Source organism: Zootoca vivipara, chromosome 1 (genome assembly GCF_963506605.1).
Source record: "Zootoca vivipara chromosome 1, rZooViv1.1, whole genome shotgun sequence".
Taxonomy (NCBI): domain Eukaryota; kingdom Metazoa; phylum Chordata; class Lepidosauria; order Squamata; family Lacertidae; genus Zootoca; species Zootoca vivipara.
This window is the reverse complement of record NC_083276.1, coordinates 44,327,868-44,345,446: the sequence shown is the minus strand read 5'-3', so window position 1 is coordinate 44,345,446 and position 17,579 is coordinate 44,327,868. Positions and strand designations below refer to the sequence as shown.

General features: G+C 41.1%; 1 protein-coding gene across 3 annotated transcripts in view; it reads left to right on the top strand.

Annotated features, from left to right (window-relative positions):
* The window catches only part of UBR1 (ubiquitin protein ligase E3 component n-recognin 1), an 87,746-nt gene that overhangs the window by 24,731 nt on the left and 45,436 nt on the right, over window positions 1-17,579 (top strand). For 2 of the 3 annotated variants that reach the window (XR_004692428.2, XM_035112504.2), the window contains exons 2-13: window positions 2,756-3,012; window positions 4,227-4,305; window positions 8,709-8,819; window positions 9,125-9,255; window positions 10,547-10,688; window positions 12,429-12,491; window positions 12,788-12,911; window positions 13,763-13,870; window positions 14,237-14,325; window positions 15,284-15,382; window positions 16,218-16,375; window positions 17,210-17,309. Coding sequence is in view for 2 of the 3 variants with exons in the window: in XM_035112504.2 (XP_034968395.2) it covers window positions 2,756-3,012; window positions 4,227-4,305; window positions 8,709-8,819; window positions 9,125-9,255; window positions 10,547-10,688; window positions 12,429-12,491; window positions 12,788-12,911; window positions 13,763-13,870; window positions 14,237-14,325; window positions 15,284-15,382; window positions 16,218-16,375; window positions 17,210-17,309 (1,461 nt within the window). In the remaining variant the exon portion in view is untranslated. The remainder of the gene's footprint in view (window positions 1-2,755; window positions 3,013-4,226; window positions 4,306-8,708; window positions 8,820-9,124; window positions 9,256-10,546; window positions 10,689-12,428; window positions 12,492-12,787; window positions 12,912-13,762; window positions 13,871-14,236; window positions 14,326-15,283; window positions 15,383-16,217; window positions 16,376-17,209; window positions 17,310-17,579) is intronic. The other variant, XM_035112513.2, reaches the window with a different exon arrangement.

The window sequence follows — 17,579 nt, the reverse complement described above, 5'->3', positions numbered from 1 at the left end:
GAATGCTTCTTCCATGATCTCCATGATCCCCCCCCCCCCCCGGTGCGGCTTCTGTTATCTTAATATGTGGAACAGTGCTGCTTACCTGAATCATTAACAGCCTATAAGAGGAGGATGATCAATAAAAAGAAGTGAGCTGGCTGTGTTAATTATGGCTGAGTTAATTCTGTGCATCTCCTGGCTGTGTTTATTTAGTACTTCTGCCTGCCTCATTGCCTGCTTGTCTTGCTGCTTATGGTTGCTAGGGCATCCTGATAGCCACCATTTTGTTGGTGCCACATGTGCACCATGTGGGAAGTTTTACCTGTTGAACTCTTTCTAGTGGCCTACGGGGGTTTAAAATAAATAAACTGTTTTCCAGTCTGGATTTGAAGTTGATAGATAAATAGTTGATACTGTTAAATAATTTACATAGATAAAAAACTTGGGCATCAATTATCCCATAATTTGGCCCGGTAGTGTTGTTCTTTTTTTCTGAATTTGGTCACCCCCCCCCCCTTTAGACCTGAGCTTGGCTCATGTTAATCAGAGCAAAAAAACATTAGTGCACTGGTGAGCAGAGGTGAATTATCTTTGATTTGTTAGTAGAATAAGGTAATTTAATCTGAGTTGGTTAGCAATTTGAATTTATATCCGTGGTAGAGGCTTGTTATTTCAGTTCATTTGTGGACAGGGTTTGGTGCCTGATTTGAAGTAATGTAATAATTATATAACAAATAGGGTGGCAATTTATTTGATGGTTGCAGGAAATATTGGTGCTTGATTAGCCTAATCAATGTTCATAAATGTACCAAGCAAACAGTACAGGAAGACAGGCCTGGAAACCATTTTGACTCCCAAACTGACCAAATGTTTCTCTATGGGGAGGGAGGAAATGGGGGGATGGCAATATATTTTCCTCAAAAAGCATTTTATTTAAAAAAAATCCAATTTAAATAAAAAAATCCGATTTTTGGGATTTTTTAAAAAAATAATAATTGATTTTTATCCACCCTGCTCGGCACGCAATTATATATAATAAAATTTTGGTTTCATTTTGCCTTTTCCATGCTGAAATGTCACAACCTGGACGACCATGGTCTGCCCCCCCCTAGATTTGATCCTGGCTACGCCCATGGCCCTATATTGACTATATAATTATGACTGTAAGAAACACTTGCCAATTGCTGTGTTGGTTGCAATCTCCTGTAATAAGGCTTCACAAGCTGCTGATTTCTCTGCCAGCACAATCCTTTGCTAAGCAAGTTTCAGGTTGAGCTCATCCAGCCAGCTTCTTTAAGTTTGTCTAAATTTTAGTTTAGTTTGTCTAAATTTTGCCGCGACGTGCGGCAACGAGAAGGGCGATTTGCATTGTCACGTGCCTGGCGGCCGCCAATAATCTCCCCTAACCCGCCGGAAAGGAAGCCGGCCGCGTCACGACGCGGGTGCTCGCCTCGCGTCATGACCCGGCCGGCTTCCTTTCCGGCGGGTCAGTGTTGTTCATTGGCGGTCGCCAGGCACGTGACAATGCAAATCACCCTTCTCGTCGCCGCACGTCGCGGCACACCAGCCAGCGTCTCGCGGCACACTAGTGTGCCGCGGAACAGCGGTTGAGAAACGCTGCTCTAGCCTACTCTCAGATGCCTCAGATATACTTAAACAACCAAGCATGAACAAAATATTATTTCCTTATTGTTTGCCTTCAGCACTTGTTATTCAGAGTGGCTGAGTGGGGAATTGAACCCTTGTCTCCCCTGACCCAGTCTGGCATTCTATACAATCCTTGCTATGGTGATGTATATATATATAAACCATTACATTATCTGTTATTCTGCTCTTTTAACAACTGATATATTGGGATCAGCCGTGTTCTTGTGACTGTGTTGTAGCCAGCTCTGGCACCTTATGGTGAAGAGTGGGTGAGAATTGCATCATCATCATTATGGTTATCATCATGATCAGAAACTATTCCGTGGTGCCTTTGGGGAAAATGTTGGTTGAATGGCATATGGGAGTATGTTTGTAAATCATGTATACATGCTGGTACCTAATTTTATGACTTTTTGTAGCTAGAGTGATGCTCTACCTGGCTTAAGCTAACATTGCTGCAATGGTAGAGCATGAGATTCTTAATCTCAGGGTCATGGGTTAGAGCCCCACATTGGGGAAAAGATCCCTGCATTGCAGGGGGTTGGACTAGATGACCCGCATGGTCTCTTCCAACTCTGCAATTCTATGATTTACAAGTGGAGCATTTTCCCACTTGTTATATTGCATGCCAGTTGTAATCCTGTTATGAACAGTTATAGCCCGCTATTAGGCAAGTGTGGTTATGCTGATGAAGATGATTGTAATGGGAGAAATGCTTCTAGAGTATTATATCATGTGAGTCATCCCAGCTCTGCTCTAGTAGCTTCTCCTGGTGCTTCATAGCCATAAAGATCTGACGGTAGGGGAAGAAAAAGAAGAGCTGAGGACAGCTAACTCATGCCTGAAGCTCCTGAAAGGTTTTGGAAATGGCTAGTGGAAAACACAGCTTCAGAGCTTTTGTCCAGGACGGAAAGATGGAAACCTATATTGCCTATTCTTAAGCATCTTCATTGATTACCGACCTCTTTCCAAGTACAATTCAAAGCAGTTATTTTCCCTCTTTAAAGTCCTGTACAGCGTAGCTTGAGATCATGATACATAAAAGAATGCCTGTTCATGTGCTCCGATAATCCAGCCCCCCACCCCCACCCCGCCATGTCTAAGTATACTTTTGTGTTTTTTGCAGTGGTGGGACGAGAAGCTTGACTTTCATACTGCCTTTCTTCAGCATCTGGCAAAAGTTGTTCCCGACATTTATTTTGATGAAATGGACCCCTTGCCAGAGAAAGAGGAAGAAATAGCTCAGATGACCATTCTTTACCCTCTGGAGTGGTATCTGTTTGGTGAAGATCCAGATATCTGTCTAGAGAAGCTACGGCAGAGTGGCACTCCTCAGCTCTGTGGAAAGGTGTTCAAAGGTGGAGAGACAACATATTCATGCAGGTGAGTAGTTACACTCTTGCTCTTCAATATTTCCTACTGTGACACAGCAACATGTAGATTGCAAAATAGATTTGGTGCATCACCTATTTCTAATATGTTTGCACTTTCTGAGGATACTTGTAATAGTCATATAAGGGCAAGCGATAACAGGGATAGGGGAAGAGGGGAGTCTTGCAACTTAAAATAAAAGGGAAAACAATGGTAAAAGACCATTTAAAAGACATGGGCACAACAGGTGGCCCTGGGACATGGGGAGTTGAGAAAACCCCTGCTACTTACCTCTAGTCCCCCAGCTCCCAATATTGCTTCTGTGTGAAGTGTAGAGCTGCAGCAGTTTGTTGCTGTTGTAATGCATTTGTAGGTGGGGTTGCCCTTGAAGACAACCTGGAAACTTCAGTTAGCGCAGAATGTGGCTGCCAGACTTTTGACTAGTGTAACTAGTCTGAATCACATACTTATTTTGCAAAAACTGCATTGATTACCTACTTGCTTCTAAGCCCTATTCAGGATACTGGTATTTAACCTTAAGACTGCCTCCCTTTATATCAACCTACTGGAGTTTTAAGATCTCCAGTTAAGGCTTTTCTCTGTGTACTCTTGCTAGGGGAAGTACATTATATAACAAAAAGGGAGAGAGCCCACTCTGTGCTGCTCTGAGTTTGAAGTACTCTCCCTATAGAGGCATGGCTAGCACTGACTACAGAATTAGTAGGCACTAGGTCAAACCTTTATGCATTTTAAGTTGCAGTTTATGTAGTTCATGTTGGTTAGTCTGCTATGTTGTTTTAACTGCTTCTAAATAGTTTGTATACCACCTGGTATCTGTGAGAACGAAGGGTCTAAATATCTTTTAAAATAATAAATATTTTTTATAATAACTGTTGACCGCTATTATAACATGGTGACTCAGTTTCGATAGAGAACTGAACTGTAGTTCAGGTGCGTGGAGACAAGTCTTGGTGAGCACATTTCCTCTTCTTCAGGAACAAGAGAGTGAAAGCTTCTGCCTTTACTTCTGAACAAACTGCAGTTTCATGTTATATAGTTGCACCTAATATTGAAGCCAGAATATTAATATTGAATTTGTAATGTTCCTACTTTGACTGAAAATGAATAAAGTGTCTAAACCTTTGCTACCAACGCTGCTGGAATATGGGAGGTTTGTGGTGTTTTGGAGTGGGTGGTTATACAGTGGTTTCTTACTTTTGTTGCAGAGACTGTGCGATTGATCCAACTTGTGTACTCTGCATGGATTGTTTCCAAAACAGCATTCACAAAAACCACCGTTACAAGGTAATAAAATGTATGCTTCACAATAATTTGCTAGAGCATTTTCTTTTCTTTTTAAAACTTGCTTTTATTATTTTATTAAATATATAATAAGCAAGACTAAGAGTATTTCAAGAATTTAACAAAAGGTAAAGAGACAAAAAATATGAAGAAAAATATTTTTAAAAAACTTGTACAAAAGAAGCAGTGTGACAGTATTCCAAGATAAGATGTAAACAGCGAATCAAAAACTCATCTAATCAAAAACAGCACCAGATGAAATCAAACCTAGATGGAATTTCTTATTTGTGTGACTGTGTTGTTAAACAAGCTACAAAAAACCACCAGACAGCTGTGAAGTCCAATGTGTCCACTTCCCCTCTGAGAACCTGGAGTTGGTGGGTCAATTTCTCTGTTGTGGCTATAAGTAAAGCTTTATATAACCAGTTTGTAATAGAGTACATAGAAGGGTCTTTCCAGCCTTGAGTCACGACTGTTAGCAAATGCGTTATCGGTATCTTGCTATGTAAATTGGAATTATCTCCCACAAATGTGGAAAGTAAGCACAATCTGGATAGACCTATAGATCTTTGGTCTGGTGATGGTGCTGAGTTCAAGAACCACTGAGCCTTTCACATTGCAACTCCACCAACAAAATGGGAAGCACCCTTTTAGTATGTGGCTTAATCGTACTGGAGTTAAAAACCATTTCTGTATTTAATGAATTTTCCCTACCAGAGCTGAAACTGAAATGAAAGGTTTAGAGGACTACATTCTGGACTACTGTGAGGGATCGATTTCTAAGGCTACATCAGCCTCCCCATGCTAATCAAAGGTTTTCCAAGGGAGAAAATAGAAAGTCTAGAAGCCAGAGCATAAAATGTTGAAACAAGTCCCTTCCGAGAACCCTTGGATACCCTGAGATTCAAATCTCTTCAAAGATCTGTCTCTAGTGTGTAATTCCTCATCTTTCATAAAATGAGAGATATGTTTGATGCTCAACTAATCTCTTTTTGCTCTCGCAACTTGTTGCACAAGGCTAGTTTGTCTACAGTACTTCCTGATATTGAGGAAGAAAAGGCGAGGGAGTCAGTGGAGATGAGAGGAAACCAACTTCCCGCTCCATCTACACCAGACAGTCAGCATACAACTAGTTTCCCAGGTTTCGCCATAACAGCCATAATCCTGGTTGGCAAGGGAGAGCAGCCAGCCAGGAAGTTGACTCCTGGCTCTCGATTGCAATCCAGCATTTGGCGTCATCAGTGGTTAACTGTGGGATCATCTGGCATAACTGCACCTCATCAAAATAGGTTTGTAGGTTGGGGAAGCCCCATCCTCCTGCTCTTGACTTGGCAAACGAGAGACGTAGCAAGTTTTGCTTTACGGGCCTGCAAGATGAACATGTTGAGAGCTGATTGCCAGCCTTTAATAGTTTTACCTGGAATTAAAACAAGGAGCACTTAGAAAATGAACAGGAGCCCGGGCACAGCAACCGTTTTAACTTTGGCTGCCCTGCCCTGGGTCAAGAGGTTTAAATTCCTCCAGGCTCCAAGGTATTGTTTAATCCAGGCATCCCCAAACTTTGGCCCTCCAGATATTTTGGACTACAATTCCCATCATCCCTGACCACTGGTCCTGTTAGCTAGGGATCATGGGAGTTGTGGGCCAAAACATCTGGAGGACCGCAGTTTCGGGATGCCTGGTTTAATCTGTTTAAGCATCAGCAAAAAATAAATTTAAGAAATAATCCAAATAATCCCTTGTGCTTTCTAATAAGAGATATACATAGTGAAAGAAAGTTATCCAAAAATGACTCGAATTCATATATTTACTTTCAGGCTCTGAATATGTTTTTATGGTTGTTGTTTAGTTGTTTAGTTGTGTCTGACTCTTTGTGACCCCATGGACCAGAGCACGCCAGGCACTCCTGTCTTCCACTGCCTCCTGCAGTTTGGTCAGACTCATGTTGGTAGCTTTGAGAACACTGTCCAACCATCTCGTCCTCTGTCATCCCCTTCTCCTTATGCTCTCAATCTTTCCCAACATCAGGGTCTTTTCCAGGGAGTCTTCTCTTCTCATAAGGTAGCCAAAGTATTGGAGCCTCAGCTTCACGATCTGTCCTTCCAGTGAGCACTCAGGGCTGATTTCCTTAAGAATGGATAGGTTTGATCTTCTTGCAGTCCATGGGACTCTCAAGCATCTCCTCCAACACCATAATTCAAAAGCATCAATTCTTCGGCGATCAGCCTTCTTTATTGTCCAGCTCTCACTTCCATACATCACTACTGGGAAAACCATAGCTTTAACTATACGGACCTTCGTTGGCAATGTGATGTCTCTGCTTTTTAAGATGCTGTCTAGGTTTGTCACTGCTTTTCTCCCAAGAAGCAGGTGTCTTTTAATTTTGTGACTGCTGTCACCATCTGCAGTGATCATGGAACCCAAGAAAGTAAAATCTCTCACTGCCTCCATTTCTTCCCCTTCTATTTGCCAGGAGGTGATGGGACCAGTGGCCATGATCTTGGTTTTTTGATGTTGAGCTTCAGACCATATTTTGCGCTCTCCTCTTTCACCCTCATTAAAAGGTTCTTTAAATCCTCCTCGCTTTCTTCCATCAAGGTTGTGTCATCAGCATATCTGAGGTTATTGATATTTCTTCCGGCAATCTTAATTCCGGTTTGGGATTCATCCAGTCCAGCCTTTCGCATGATATGTTTTTAGTTACTTGTTTATGACTTGGGGAGGACTAGTTTAATTTCTTTCCTAAATTCCAGACTTCTAATAAACTTTGACTAGGTGTCTTAGCATTTGGATTCTTAACATATAGACTGAGATCTAAAGAACTCTGCAACTTTTTCCACTATTGAGAAGGGGTTGGGGGGGCTTGTTTTTCTCGAACAGCAGGTTCCATGTCACATACCAAACCATTTTTGTATTTGAAGACTTGCCAAACCAATTTGTGAGATGGCGTGGGGATTTCTTGAAAGAAACAAGTAAATTGATATACCCAAGCCCTTGTACACACCTGCAGTAGCTTTATATATCACAGCGATCGGTGTGGAGATTGCTCAAACTGCACTGAAGATTTGCCTAGCTGGTGACATCTCAGCCTATGTCTACCACTGCCTCTCAATTCACCTAACCTCTAAACAAAAGGAATTTTGAGAGTTTGATGTAACTTTCAACTCCTATCTTTCCAGTTACTGCTTAACGAGTTCAGCCTGTTTTCTCTTGGTCAAAGCGTTTAGTTAGCATGAAAGTGCGGTGTGTCATAAAAGTATACAGTCAAACCCAAGAAGCTTTATTGCAATTAAGGAAGGAAATAGAAGGAGTAGCAAAGAAAATGTGTAGAATACAAAAGGGGGGGAGATCCTATGTATTCCTTAAATCTGCATCATCCATGATGTTTAGTAGATGGTAGTTTTTTCATCAAGTTTTTTCATAGACAACCCCCATTTTAATGCTGTAGGATTAGGGAGTGGGTTGATGGGAGCAGGAGAATTCTTCAGTCAGGTATGGTCAAACGGACTTGAATAAAACTCTAACGCAAGAATATGGAATCTGCAGCCTCCACCTAATTTCACACTGGTGGGGAAAGCTAAAATGGAGGGAATGATGGAAGGAGTCATATGGGGCAAAGTTTTGGTGCTTGGAACATGTCATGTCCAACACATAGTCAGAAGAGCACTTGGGAAGATGGGATGTTGAGTTATGATTTTGGCTTCTTTCGAATAAACCATAGTTTAAACTAAGCAGAGTTTCCTCATGTTTCTAAAACACAAGTGAACACTTACAATCTCTTTGTGGCCTTGCCAGAAGATGAGAGAGAGCACCCAAGCCTGAGGCTCGTTATTGCTCACACACATAATGCTAATACATAGCTGAGCATAGTGTTCTAAAAGGGCCATTGGGTGTAAATTTGTATTTTATTTATTTATTTATTTAATATTTGTTTGTTTTATACAATTTATGTTTGATGGTGTAAAAAAACCAACACCCAAAACCTCAAATAGGTTTACAAAAAGGATAAAACAATACAGTCATTAGTAAAAACAGCTATTTAAAACATTCAAATAATAAATAAAATTGGTGATAAGCTAAAGACAGATCAAAATACATGGAAACATTCTACGTATCCAAGTAGACTTGCCTGTTTTTAGCAGGTCTGAAAAGAGTACAATGAAGAGGCCCACCTTACGGCAGTAGGCAAGAAATTCCAAATTGTGGGAACTGCCGCAGAGATTCATTTCTTACAAATGTGGAACGAGTGTTATGTGGCATCTGTAACAGTGCCAGTTCCACAGAATGAAGTGGTTGAGTGGGAATGTATGGGGGAAGGCGACCTCTCAGGTAAACTGATTCCAAATCGTGTAGGGCTTATTGTACTAATAGTAACACCTTGCATCTGATGGCCTTAATTGTTTCAGATGCACACTTCTACTGGAGGAGGTTTTTGTGATTGTGGAGATACAGAAGCATGGAAGACTGGACCGCTGTGTACAAATCATGAGCCTGGAGCAGCAGGAAGCACGGAAGAGGTAACACACCTGCCTGTACTATATTGGAAAACAGATAATGTAAGACCTCACACTTCATGATCTACTTGTTGCTGTTATGGGAGTGTATGTTAAAATGAGAGGCAGTATAATAATATTTTATAATAAATAAATAGCCGCTCACTTACTTTCAGAGTACTGCATTTACTATATATATATTAAGCTTTTTATTAAATTCCCATTATTCAGATTATTGTAACAACAGTTGGAGGAAGAGTGTTCTTTATATTCAACAGATTAATATTGCACAGCATTTCCTAATTCATATTAGCATTTCCCCCCCGTAGAACATGGAATGCCAGTTGAATGAAGAGCAAATAGCGCAAGCAAGAAAAATGTTCCCTTCAGTGATAAAATATATTGTAGATATGACTGTTTGGGAGGAAGAGAAGGAGCTGCCTCCAGAGCTTATAACTAGGTAAGTGATGTGCTGGAGTTGGTGGCAAGTGTTTTACTTGCCTATTAGTGGTAAAACCTTAGAAAATAAAACAAAGTCATCCAGTTACTTAGTAAAGAAAGCCATAAGGACTTCATAAGTGGGAGGTGAGAAAATTATTGTGTTACCAGATAATTTAAATACCCTGCAATTGTGCATTTGAAAATCAAATAAATTCCTGCCTCCATGTTCTGTTATATTTCTGTTTCTGAGATAATGGATTGTCAACAGGCAGTACTGAAAATTCTCAAATTGTCTACTTATTGCTTCATTCTACCGGGCATTTGAAGGAATATTATTATCATGCTTGTCACTGTTGTGTTGTATTTTGGGGAGTTAAACCTAGAGATGCAATTACCTACCATTTTGCTGCATCAAGAAGGGAGGGAAATAGTGTGATCAAATTTCATCCTCCAAAACAGAGGAAAAGAATCAGACTAGTGAGACGCATGACTGCATTTGAAAACAACAATGATAAGGCACAGGAAGGTAGGAAAGTGACGGTCTGCTGGGATTATCTCTGATTATCTGCTGAATTATCTCTGATATTACCAAGGACCTTCTTGAACCATAATTCAGTCATGTTAACTCTACATGGGGAGGTGAGCTCACATCGTGGATGGAGATTATACGAAGAACTATTAAACAATATAGAAATAAGAGAGAAAGGTAAACAGATAATTAAAGAATATTTTGAGCTCCACCCGCATCATTCAGCCCGGACACTGAGATCCAGTGCCGATGGCCTTCTGGCAGTTCACCTAATTGCGAGAAGTGAGTTTACAGGGAACCAGACAGAGGGCCTTCTCAGTAGTGGCGCCCGGCCTGTGGAATGCCCTCCCATCAGATGTCAAGGAAATAAGCAGCTATCCTATTTTTAAAAGACATCTGAAGGCAGCCCTGTTTAGGGAAGTTTTTAATATTTAATGCTGTATTGTTTTAACACTTGATGGGAGCCGCCCAGAGTGGCTGGGGGAACTCAGCCATATGGGCGGGGTATAAATAAATAAATAAATTATTATTAACCTCAACCAAGGGGTAGATGAGAAAGTGGTCTGGGAGGCAAGTAAGGCATTTCTTACTTCTGGATCAGTAGCTATTCTAATGTAAATAAAAACATTATTTATGTAAATCAGAGCTTGATCAATTCCTCCAATTTGATTGCTTGTCTCTTTCTTTACTTAATGGCTTACATTTGTTTTGTTGCCCAATATGTATGTTGGAGTTTATTTTAGTATTCTCTTGTTAGAATGATATTTTGGTTTCCTCCTAGTAGAGAGAAGCTGGACAAATACTACTGTGTCCTTTTCAATGATGAACATCATTCTTATGACCATGTTATCTATAGCCTACAAAGAACTCTTGGCTGTGAGCTTGGAGAAGCCCAGATATATACTGCTGCTATAGATAAAGAGGTTGGTAGTATGCACTGTTCCTGTTACAAGTGTACCATATTGTGGCCCAGTTAAGAGAGAGCCAATTGTACTTGTGGTCCATAATTTGCTTCCATTACTTAGCAAGGAAAGCCAAAATGCTTCATAAGCGGTAGGTGAGAAAACAATAAGAGGTATCAGCTAATACAGTCAAACCTTGGTTGTCGAACGTAATCCGTTCTTGTAGACCGTTCGACTTCCGAAGCGTTCGACAACCAAGGGGCGGCTTCCGATTGGTTGCAAGAGCTTCTTTCTTTCAAGTGGAAGCTGCATTGGATGTTTGAGTTCCAAGGGACATTTGAAAACCGGAGCATTTACTTCTGGGTTTTCGGCATCCGGGAACCAAAACGTTTGAAAACGGAGCCATTCGAGAACTGAGGTTTGACTGTACCTTGTGGTTGTGGGTTTGCCACATTCCTGCCACCGTGTTCTGTAACAATTCTGTTCTGGAGATAAGGGATTATTTCCATGGAAGAGAAGAGAGAGGAACAGAACGTCACCATTTCCCAACAGTATTGGCATTGCACTGCCTCTTGGTGGAGCATGACAGCCTTTTCCTCTCTCCCAAGCAATATCACTTGGTGTGTGATGTTGCTTGTGGCACTCCATACAGTGGAACCTCGGTTTACGAACACCTTGGGTTTACGAACAATCATAACCCGGAAGTAAGTAACCCAAGGTTTCCAAGGCCTGCTGAGGCCTCCGCTGAGGCCTCCGCTGAGGCATCGGAGCATCCGTGAAAGCGCTCCGATGCCTTCACGGAGCAGCTAGGCCAGGGCCTCCTCCTTACCCCTCCTTACCTCGCTTTTGCCCCAGGGACCCTCCGGCCCCGGATCTCCGGGTGGCCGGGCGATCCCGGCACGGCGGCGCAGCAGCAGCTGGCGGGGGCTCCTTTCTCCTTTCTCTGAGGCTCCTTTCTCGGAGGGACTTCTCTCCCTCTTCGGATTGAGCGTGGCGGCGGCGGCAGAAAGGTCGGGTCCGAGGCCTCGGCGCTCCGCGAGGCGGGAGATCCCAGGCCTCTGGCCCCTGGGGCTCTGCCTGGTCGGCGGCTGATTGGCGGCTGGGCGCCCTCGATTTTGGGCTGTTGCGCTCGCCGGGGGAGGGGCGACCTCTTGGCCGGTCCACCGGGCACCCCCGGCACCCACACGGCGTCAGCGGTGTCGGAGTCAGCAGCTCAGGAGCCGCTCGGGCAGCGCAAACATGCTGGCTGCCCTCAGGAGCTCCGTGGACTGGGCCGAAGGCACGGAAGCGCTCCGATGCCTTCGGCCCAGTCCGCGGAGCTCCTGAGGGCAGCCAGCACGTTCGCACGGCCTGAGCGGCTCCTGAGCCGCTCTCCTGGGTTTAAGACAGGCGTCTTTTTCAACCCTAACTGGAAATGCCAGGAATTGAATCTGGGACCTTCTGCAAATGCTCTGACACTGAGCTACGGCCCTTACCCACCCATGGAAATCGAGCTACACACCACAACATTACAACTGGATTAGTACAAACAATATTCTGAATGCGCCCACACCATAGGGTGCATCGTATGGTAGGAAAGACTCCCCTTCCTTACATCAGTCTAGTGAAATCTCCAAAGATAAGGAGTTGAATCCATGCAGTATCATTAGCTGCTTATGAAACAGTTGAACATTCTTAGTTCAATCTTGCCTTTGTTTACATATTGTTATAAGATCAAGTTCTGCCATTACCTGACCCAAATATATCACTTCTTCTATTCAGGGCCGCAAGGCTGTTAAGGCAGGATCATATGCTGTTTGCCAGGAAGCAAAAGAAGAGATTAAGGTAACTTCCTGAAATGTGTCAAATATACCCAGTTAATACTGAATAATTGTTCTGTTCCTTCACAGATGCAAAAACTTCAAATCATTCTTGACCTTTTCAGATTTTTCTTATCCTACATCTTTTGTAACATTTAATCAATTAAGCTTCAGACGCTGTGCTCCAACTGTTCCAGCTGTCCTCTCTTTTCCTTGTTTGGAAGTACAAATGGCATGGTAGAGAAGATGACAGGAAAAAAGTAGGCAAGATCAAAGAATTGGTTAATATCCTCTCCTTCTAATGTCTTTTTTATCTTCTAGAAACATTCAAACAATGTTTCCCAAGGTCCCCTAAATGTTAAGGTTCTTCATGCTGATATTATGGCTCACCAGAAATTTGCTCTGCGTCTTGGTTCCTGGTTAAACAAACTTATGAGCTACTCAAGTAAGCGTCTTAAATTGCTCTGTATCATAATCAAATGCCGAAACGTTGACAAGAGAATTCTTTCTTTAGCAGTATATGTAATGGCAGGACCAGTCTTTCTTAAATGGCCAAAGCTATTATTGATACTAAAAATCATTTTTCATGTGCAAATGTTTTATACTAAGGATTTTTATCTTACAAAATGTCCAGATATAAAACTCGCAGATGTGTTTGGGAAATATTCCCATTCACTTGAATTCAAGCATCAATTTCCTTGTGTTTTTCTGGGGTAGCGGACGTAATGCTATTCTGGTCTTCTTGTCCCTGGCTGACCTAGAAATAAATATTCAGTTATATGGTGATGGCTAGCTGGGGTATGTTCTTGTAGGCCATGTTCCTAATTATCAATTCATGTGCTCCTCATGGCTGCTTTTAATTCAGAATAAAGATGGCTAGCATGAATACCAAGAGTTTGCTTAAACTTATTTTAATATTATATTTTAAAATTGTTGTAACCTGCCCTGGGACCTTACGATGGAGGCAGGGTTGGAAATTGAATAAGTAGTCGTAAGTTTGTTTGTTCAAAGCTGGTCCAGAATAACATCTCAAATATGCAAGGCAATAGCAGTTCTAGAAACTTTACACTCTTATTTCAAAAGAAATAATATTGATTGAAAGATAAACATGGCAATACAGGGTCAGCGATGAGGTGGGGTCACTGCAAATGTAAGGAATTTATTTCAGAATAGAGAAACTATTCTGTTACATCTGAATATTTATTGGCAAACGTTTTTTAAAATCAAAATAATACAACATTTAAGCAGGCCACAATCCTTCCAGTAACCCATCCAAATTATGTTATTCTATCTTAGGTGACTTTCGTCAGATCTTTTGTCAAATATGTCTAAAAGAAGAAATTGATTCAGAGAAGCCTTGTCTTATAAGCACGTTGATGCTTTGGGATGCAAAACTTTACAAAGGTAAGTTGAATTGATGTTAATTGAGCTTCTTCACAATTAGCTGTGATGTATTAAACCTTCAGTGTCTGCCACTCAGTTTAAGATGAGTGATACTTTGATATTTGGAAATAATCTGTCAGCTACTTTTTAAATTTTTAAAAAAGATTGATGTCCAGGCTTTCAAACAAATATCGTTTCCCAACTGGGTTATATTTACGTATACATTTGGCAATTGTGTATATTTAGAAATGTAAGCTCTTACTGTTATTACTTACTCCGTTATTGACATAAACATTGTATTTTGTAAAGTGGAACAAAATATTCTTATAATTAGATATTCATTCTCTTTCTCTGATTGGAGTAAACATGAGCTGTTGAATTTTTCAGGAGCCAGGAAGATCTTGCATGAACTAATCTTCAGCAGTTTTTTCATGGAAATGGAGTACAAAAAAAGGTTTGCCATGGAATTTGTTAAGGTAATTTATCTCTCCTGTTACTTTTCACCCTTATAGTAGCAAGGTATGTTTTGCAAAGCCTTTAAAAAAATTATTGACTGCAGCTTGCCCAGTGGGGCAGAGCCACAGCAATATCTTCATTGCAGCATCATCACTGCCACTCACTAGGAGGCAGAGGTGAGAGAGGGTGGGGCAAGGTGGTGGACTGACTGTGCTGATACAGCATGCAGCCCCAGCATTGCCACTACCTTGACCTCTGGTTATGTTGGCTGGGGCTGGCGGGAGTTGGGCATCCAACAACTTTGTACTGTAAACTGCCCTGTGATCTTCAGATGAAGGGCAGTATATAAATTTAATAAATAATAATAATAATGATAATGTTCTTAAACCCTTTGTTTACTTATTATTTATTTTAAGCATTTGTAAGTCACTTTCTGGCACATGTTCAAAACTGGTCATAGAATAATAAACATACAGTAGAGATTAAATTCTTCAGTTAAATGAGTTCCTTCAACGTCCTCCCCAAAGAGAAAATTCAGTGAGGTTCAACCAGTGGATGAGGTTAAGCAATCATTAACATCACCCAAAGTGATGATGATTGCCATTTAATTACTGTGCTCAAAGCATCTACGGAGAAGATTTCCCCATTTTTTGGCTGATAAGATCACTCTGTTACATTGTGCCAAAGGTGACTTGCCTGTGCTGTACATTGAAAGTGTGGGAGTGTCCAACCACCTACTGCAGTCTTGGAAGACACAAGCAGAACCATGCTGCCCAGTGGTCCAAACAGAGTCCTTCTTTGTCTTAAATTTTTTAAAAGGAAATAACATTGGTCCGTCACAGTTGGGTTGTCTGGTGAAATAGTGTGTGTTCCTGCTGGAAGGCGGGGATTTCACTTACCATATGCTCTCCTCATGTTGCTTCTGGCCTTAAGTTCCTGCCAGGCAATCACCTTTTTTGCATATTCTTCTCTTCACAGCATTACAAAAAACTACAGAGTGAATACATCAGTGATGATCATGAAAGGCAAATTTCTGTGACAGCACTTTCAGTTCAGATGTTCACCGTTCCTACATTGGTATGTACAGCCAATCATCCGAGTACAGTATATAAAGAGCATTTCGTATTGTGTTAATTGCAATACTTGTAGGTAACTTGGACACTGGAAGAAATTTTCCAAAGAAGAACTTGGTTGAATTCTGCTTAAGATACAGTGCTTATTTGTATTCCTATCTGACTTGGTCTGGCATCATACAGTGGAAACAATAAACAATATGCGAGAAGAAGACTTGCAAATAACCTTTATACATTTTATGCATTCATTTTCTAAATAAGCAAGAATATTTAATTTTTGTTTTAGTCACTATAACCAGAAGGGCAACCATACCTCTGTATTCTGCTTTTTTCCTTTTGTCAAGAGCCTACAATCAGCCTTCAGTACAGCATTATTATAGTTTGGATCCCATGAATCACAAGCTGTGTCCTACTTATGAAACAAGGCCGTGTTGCCCTCTCTCCTGTACTGATGCCCACCCCAAAAGCCAAATTTTTGGTGGTGTTCTGACAGTGTGTAATTATTTGTATCATAAAATTTATATGCTGCTTGATGGTAGGAAAAACAAACAAACTCAAAGCAGTTTAATTATTTAAGCCTTGCTGGCAAATTTGATTTGCAGAGACAGATGACAGTGATATGATAAAATATGCTCTGTAACCCATCATCTCTGACCAGGCTGGCTGGGACTGGTGAGAGGTAGAGTCCAACTATTCCAGAGGGCCAGTGGTCCCCTGTGCCTACACTGTACTTCTATAGTACTGCCTTCATAAAGCAGCAATACATCTGAAGGTTTTGCCTTTTTTGAATGAAATAGAAAATAAAATGAAAACAACCATTGTTACTGCTTCCCTCGCAGGCCCGCCATCTCATTGAAGAGCAAAATGTCATCTCTGTCATAACAGAGACACTGCTTGAAGAGCTCCCCAAATATCTGGATAAAAATGGCAAATTCAACTTCCAGGATTACAGCCAAGAGAAAATGGGTCGAGTGTATGCAGTCATATATGACCTCAAGTAAGTGTTCTTGTTTGTGGAGATGAGTAAGCACTTCATTAGACAATAATATTTGTTTTATCCTACCTAGCTCTTTACATATTGCACAAAAGTGTTTGTGTCTGGGATAAGCATTGCAAAATATGCCACATTAGAACTGAATCATATTGTGGATATGCAACTACAACCTTAGGCAAATTAATATGAATGAAGCATTGCCTGGTCAGACGTAGCTCACTATCCAGTGTCTCAACCGAAATTTAGAATCATGGTCAGAAATTAGATTAGCCATTTTGTCATTCTAGAACTAATTACTGGCACAATTCACTGGCAGTGGAGAATAATAATTTATGTGTCTGTCATTACCACCATCAGGGCATATGTCCTTACTATATGTTGCAAACTGATCAATATCTATTAAAAAACAATCTGTCTCTTGTGCTGTGTTTTATGTCACCCTTTTCTGGGTAGACCTAGTGCAGACACATTTGTGCAAAAGGATATCAGTGATCAAGCTCAGCTTGTTGCTCCACATTTCAGCCAGGCTGTCACTATTTCCAAGAGAGAGGAATCATAGAATCATAGGCTTGTAGAGTTGGAAGGGATCCCGAGGGCCATCTAGTCCAACCCCCTGCAATGCAGGAATCTCAATGCACACTTCCCCATCCAGTTTGAATCCCATTCTGGACCCTGCTTAGCTTTGCAAATGTGTTAGCCATTTTATTGCTGCACCAGTGGGTATTTCCTCAAAGGAGGAAAGGCTTGCCCAGCCACATATGATTCCAGCCCCATATCCCAGCTTAAAACCTGCTTTGTCTAGAAAATACTTCTGAAATTCAACTTTTTTCGCAACAGGTATATTTTAATCAGTAAGCCTACAGTGTGGACAGACAAACTGCGAGAGCAGTTTTTGGAAGGGTTCCGTTCTTTCCTGAAGATTCTTATTTGCATGCAGGTACAGTATATAATCTATGCATCTCTAATTTGCTATTTGAATATATATCTAAGATGTTTTTAAAGAAAATCAGTTTCTTTCAGGTGAGCATGAATTAACTTTATTCAGCAGAGCTCTATATTTTACAAACACAATTACATATGTATATAATTTGGGATGCTATTAAAACACGCACCACAACTGCTTAGAGTTTTCCTGTTGATTAAGCAGTAAATAAACCTTATTAATCAATTATCCACACTGTAGAAATATAAATGGCCTTGTTTTAGT